The sequence below is a fragment of the Calliphora vicina genome, chromosome 1, assembly GCF_958450345.1.
Source record: "Calliphora vicina chromosome 1, idCalVici1.1, whole genome shotgun sequence".
Lineage (NCBI taxonomy): Eukaryota > Metazoa > Arthropoda > Insecta > Diptera > Calliphoridae > Calliphora > Calliphora vicina.
Window position 1 is genome coordinate 74,350,345 of NC_088780.1, and position 5,671 is coordinate 74,356,015.

The window sequence follows — 5,671 nt, forward strand, 5'->3', positions numbered from 1 at the left end:
GTACCTAAGTCCATATATAACCTTACTATTCTATTAAAGCAATGTTCCAATCTATCTATATGCTATTGTGTCGTACCACTATATATTTCCATTCCATAGAGAAAAATAGGTAAACATACGGAAGATACAAGTTGTTTTCTCACATTTTGTAAAGAGAGTTAATCAAAGAGATGCAGAGTATTTTATTTTTTGATGTAGACTATTTTTATTTAACCACTTGTTATTAGAAGGGGATTCATAGGCCTTCTTGAACACCTTCTAAGAGCAGGCAGTGTGGAATGAGTATCGGATCTTTTAGAATGTGTAAAGCTACGTACACACGGTTGTCAGATTTTACAATGTTGTCAGATCTGGCAATGTGCTCGCAATGTACTGACAATGAAATATTATTAGCAAAAGGTAAATTGTCAGTTTAGACGATTGTAAGAAAACCTTACAATTTCGTTGTCAGACAACTGTCAAACAATAAATTTATCTGCCAACAAAAATTGTCAGTTCACACGGTTGTCAGATTATTGTATGGCAAAAGTTACCAGATCTCTTGTTAGACATTGTCAGAAGAAAATTCAAATCATTTGAGAGAAAATTTTAATTGTCATCTGTGTGTATTTATAAAAAAGTGGGAAATTTAAAGTATAATTATGGAACACAAAAAAGCCATTGCAACTATTTTAACTACCTATTTATTAGAAGGTAGCGAGGATGAAGACAAAATAGCAAAAAATCGTCGCAAAGTTTGGGTAAAGGATTGGGTACTTCGCCGTCAGCAGGAGGGATTTTATGCTAAATTGCTCATCCACCTACGAACTGCCGAGCCGGAGTTGTATCATAATTTTTTGCGAATGGACTCCGAACAATTTGATCATCTTCTAAGTTTAGTAACTCCCCATATTCAAAAGAAAAATACCAACATGCGCAGGAGCATTTCAGCAGCTGAACGACTAGTGTTAACCCTACGTTTCCTAGCTACTGGCGAAAACTATCGGTCACTGCAGTATCTATTTCGCATTCCACCATCAACGATATCGATAATTATTCCCGAAGTTTTAGATGCAATTTACAAAGTGCTTGTGAATATGTATCTGAAGGTAAATTGATTTTCTTCATTCATAGTAGCATAAAACGGATTTAAATTACTTTCTAGACACCAAAAGAAGCAGATGCTTGGGAAGCCATTGCTGACAAGTTTAATGAATTGTGGCAATTTCCTAACTGTATAGGTGCAGTGGACGGAAAGCATGTTGTAATGGATGCACCAGCCAATTCTGGCAGTATTTTTTATAACTACAAGGGCACACATAGCATCATATTAATGGGCATTGCTGATGCGGAGTATAAATTACTATACGTTGACGTGGGTCGTAATGGCCGATTTTCTGATGGGGGTGTGTTTAATCGTTGCACATTTGGTCAGGCGCTGGATACTAACCAGCTTTGTTTACCACCTCTTAAGGCACTACCCGGTCGACAACAAACTATTCCGTACGTACTTGTTGCTGACGATGCATTCGCTATGCGATATAATCTTTTAAAGCCGTATAGCCAACGCGGTCTCACAATGGTACAGCGTGTGTTCAATTATCGGCTAAGTCGTGCACGCCGTATTATTGAAAATGTATTTGGCATCATGTCTGCACGTTTCCGAGTACTGCGCAAGCCAATATGTCTGAATCCGGAAAAAACAATTAAAGTGACACTTGCGTGTTGTGTGCTCCATAACTTTTTAATAACAACAAATAAAAAAAGGTATGTGCCTTCCAATGCATTTGACCATTACGATGCCAACGGCACACTTATCCCAGGTGATTGGCGTACCGAGGAAGCAGAGGGCAAGTCAATGTTTCGATTGCAAAGACAACGTAATGATACTTTCAATGCCAAAGATATTCAAAAAGAATTTACTGAATACTTCATCGAAGAAGGTGAATTGGATTTTCAGTACTCCCAAATAATTCGACAATGAACACGAAAAAATTATTTAAAATTTTTATATTTATTGAACATTTATTGTGGTTTGAGATCAATTTTCAATTGAACATAAAAATTATTTTAATAAAAATTTATAAAAACAAAATTTTTGAAAATTTACTTTCTAATATTAAGTATAAATTTATGACCGATTATGGCCAATACATTTACTAATAAAAAAAAATACATACATATTTTATGACTATAGTGAGCTAAATTAACAATGTTTTCCTTTAAAACAATTATTAAAAACAAAACAAAATTCATTAACATTCATAGTAAATAAAGCTAGTGCATAACGTCGTAAAAAATAAAATGACCTAACATAAATTTTGTATTAATAACCAAATAAAAATTCAGACTTCAATATCCAGAAAAAGAGTTTACATTTTGTTAAATATAAAAATTGTGGCCCTTTTGGAATTTATATGACGATATATATGTTCACATATAAAGTTAGCACATATGGACACAGGAAAAACTATTTCGTAAACGGTTTAAATTCAAATATTTATTACATATTGAACTGGTTTCAATTATTTTATAATTGAATCAAGTATGCATGTGCTCAAAAACAAAATTATCTAATATTTTCTAATATTTTTTTTTTATTTTGAATTTGATAATTTAACATACAATTATCGTTATTGGTTGAATTGTAATTAAAAAAGTTATCAAAATTATCAAATTCAAAACTCAAAAATTTTGTTTTTGAAAACACGAATACTTGATTCAATTATAAAATAATTGAAACCAGTTCAATATGAAATAAATATTTGAATTTAAACCGATTACGAAATAGTGTTTTCTGTGTTGCTACATTTTAATATAAAAATAATATTTAATAAGCGTTTATGGTAAGGCATGTCTATATTGTCACCTTAAATGCAAATGGACGTAACTACACCAAAATTCAAAATCGAGTTTTTGATTGATTATGGTTCTTTTTATCAAACTACATACTCACGTAAATTTTTAGATGTTTGACTTTTTATTATTGATTTTATAACGTTTTTTGCTTCTACTGTAAAAAAATAAAAGTGTAGTTACGTCCGTTTGCATTTAAGGTGACGATATGTGCATTTCGTTGGTGTTTATGATATTTCTTCAAAACATTTAAATATTAGCAGGTAAAAATAAAATATAGTTTTCATTCTTGCTTATATAAAAAGGGAAAAACAACAAAATCATTTAAAAATGCACACATTAAAAAGTATTTCTATTTATAAAAATTTTAAAAAATATATAAAAAGGAATTTTAAAGGATAAGCAACAAAAGCAGGCAAACAATAAACATAAACATTTTAATTTGTTAAACACAAATGCTGTCTTAATGTGTGCATTTTGAAATGCTTTTGTTATTTTTCCCTTTTTATATAAAGCAAGAATGAAAATTATTATATTTTATTCACTTTTATTCTTGGTTTTGCTGCTGCGGTACCTATATTGAATGGAAAAGTTATATAAATTACATCAGAATAAATCCAGTTGGAAGAATTACACTTACAATCAAAGCCGCCTCATCTAATATGTCTATCAATGAACGCCTCAATTTCGCTCTAGCGAATGAAGCTTGTTCTGGTGACAGGTTTCTCAATTCGGCGGCAACATATTCCCCGAAAACCGTGCATGCGTCCTTAGGTTGAGAGTCGGCTGATCGCAATGATTGTAGTGCCTCTAAAGCCATCTCCTTTAGATTAACATTGCTTGATGGTGTTGACGACGTTGTTGCAGTACTTTGGCGGCTGCGTTTTTTTCCAAACGTACATGGCGAAATCGATGCCAACTCATCGCTAAATCCTAATTCGTCTACCGTCGATTCATCTGTGGTTGCTGAATTCTGTTGGAATAAAATAATAGTGAACGTCATATATAATTTATAGTTTACCTACAAATGCATTCAATACTTACCAGTTGCATGGATGAAATAGATTGCGTTGCTTGGCGCACTTTTGTTGTCTCCAAAAACATCATGGGTTTGAAGTATCGCCAAACAATTTGAAATTGTTCATCAGTGCCTTGGCCTGACTTTTTTTTCCTGAATTTTTCCAAATTGCAATTAAAACTGGTGCGGAGATTTGTCCATTTTCCTTTGCAGTCGTTAACACTTACTTGGATGATATCTGCGACCTCTTGCCATAAATTATATTTAGGAAGTTTGTACTCAGCACAACCAGCATCCCATAAACTCCGCCGTGCCTCAACTTCCTCTATAAGTTTTAAAATATACTCGTGTGTCCACGCAGATTCCACCTTTTTGCGGTATGATTTTTGTTTTGGCCTTGATTTAGCGCCTTCAGAGCCTGTTGGCAACTGGTTATCTAAAGGCTCAAAACTGCAATCAATGTCGGAGGTTTCGTAAATTAAAATCTCACTATCCATTTTTGTTTAATTGGTTTAACAATTTTGTTTCACTTTTGCTTCTTTATTGCTTCACTTTTGTTTCTTTTAAATACATATGCACAGTGTTGCCAATAGAAATACTTTATCTGACAATGATGCCATTGTCAGATGCATAAACTTCGCACATATGACAATAAAAAGTTTCTGACAATGATCTTACAATGATCTGGCAATGGCAACGTAAGGTGTTTACACGATTGTCAGATGTCTGACAATATTATCGTCTTACAATGTACTGACAATACTTTTTCTGACAACGTTGTAAGACAAAAATTGTAAGTTCACACGGTTGTTAGACATTTTCTGAACATTTTTCTTACAATATTGTAAGATCTGACAACCGTGTGTACGTAGCTTAAGTATGTCTTTTAGAAGGCCTACAAACTGAAGTCCTATCATTTTTCCCGCTGGGTATACATTAAAACCCACATATTTATTTATATGAAATTGAAATATCTAAATTTATTCTGCATACTTTAGGGGGCTTTTTATTACAGTTGACTGTACTCAAAAAAGCCGGTTTTAGCCGGAATTTTAAGATTTTTTATCAAACCATCTCCTGAAAATTTCGAGTCGAATAAAAAACAAGTAAGAGGCTATATTCGGCTATGCCGAATCTTATATACCCTTCACCTTTGTTGTGAATGCATTATTATTATACCCTTCACCTTCGTGAGAAGGGTATATATAAGTTTGTCATTCCGTTTGTAATTTCTACATTTTTCATTTCCGACCCTATAAAGTATATATATTCTGGATCCTTATAGATAGCGGAGTCGATTAAGCCATGTCCGTCTGTCTGTCTGTCTGTCCGTCTGTCTGTCTGTTGAAATCAATTTTCTGAAGACCCCAGATATCTTCGGGATCCAAATCTTCAATAACATGCTTTCGAGAATTTTGCTATTTAAAATCAGCAAAATCGGTCCACAAATGGCTGAGATATGAGCAAAAAACCAAGACAACCTCGATTTTTGACCTATTTTTAACCTATATCTGGATTACTAAAGGTACGGTCACACACAGCTAATATTTGACGTTTATCGTCAAATATTTCATTGCCTGATTCTGACCACAAATAAAATTTAGAGCAAACAACAAAACAGATGATTTTAGTCAAACAAAATTATTTGTCGGCAAACAAAATATTTTCTTAATGTGAACAAAGTGTGACCACTAGCTACATAAATACCTAAAAAATATATAATTTGATCTTGCAAATATTTTTAAGGTTAAAGCACTTATTTCGAATTGTAAAGTAATCATTTTATTAGAGATTTATTGAATTTAGTTATCATATATT

The 5,671-nt window shown here is 32.7% G+C and overlaps 2 protein-coding genes across 2 annotated transcripts; one reads left to right on the top strand and one right to left on the bottom strand.

The window, feature by feature from the left end:
- The first annotated feature begins 911 nt into the window (after positions 1-911).
- LOC135950415 (uncharacterized) lies at positions 912-1,963 on the top strand. The gene is made up of 2 exons (XM_065499963.1): positions 912-1,088; positions 1,145-1,963. The coding sequence occupies exons 1-2, from the start codon at positions 912-914 to the stop codon at positions 1,961-1,963; spliced, it is 996 nt and encodes a 331-aa protein (XP_065356035.1).
- A 1,328-nt stretch (positions 1,964-3,291) lies between these two features.
- Positions 3,292-4,350, bottom strand: LOC135950426 (uncharacterized). Its single transcript, XM_065499972.1, has 3 exons — positions 3,880-4,350; positions 3,476-3,808; positions 3,292-3,409 (listed from the first exon to the last, which is right to left on the bottom strand). The coding sequence occupies exons 1-3, from the start codon at positions 4,348-4,350 to the stop codon at positions 3,383-3,385; spliced, it is 831 nt and encodes a 276-aa protein (XP_065356044.1). The 3' UTR covers positions 3,292-3,382.
- Between the last annotated feature and the right edge of the window lie 1,321 nt (positions 4,351-5,671).

What these genes read in the sequence shown, in the direction of transcription:
- LOC135950415 (XM_065499963.1), top strand. Translation starts at nt 912, where the DNA reads ATGCGCAGGAGCATTTCAGCAGCTGAACGACTAGTGTTAACCCTACGT. An exon ending in TTGTGAATATGTATCTGAAG is followed by an intron (nt 1,089 to 1,144) that starts GTAAATTGATTT and finishes ATTACTTTCTAG; the next exon opens with ACACCAAAAGAAGCAGATGC.
- LOC135950426 (XM_065499972.1), bottom strand. Translation starts at nt 4,350, where the DNA reads ATGGATAGTGAGATTTTAATTTACGAAACCTCCGACATTGATTGCAGT. An exon ending in CTATTTCATCCATGCAACTG is followed by an intron (nt 3,809 to 3,879) that starts GTAAGTATTGAA and finishes TTATTCCAACAG; the next exon opens with AATTCAGCAACCACAGATGA. An exon ending in TAGATGAGGCGGCTTTGATT is followed by an intron (nt 3,410 to 3,475) that starts GTAAGTGTAATT and finishes CATTCAATATAG; the next exon opens with GTACCGCAGCAGCAAAACCA.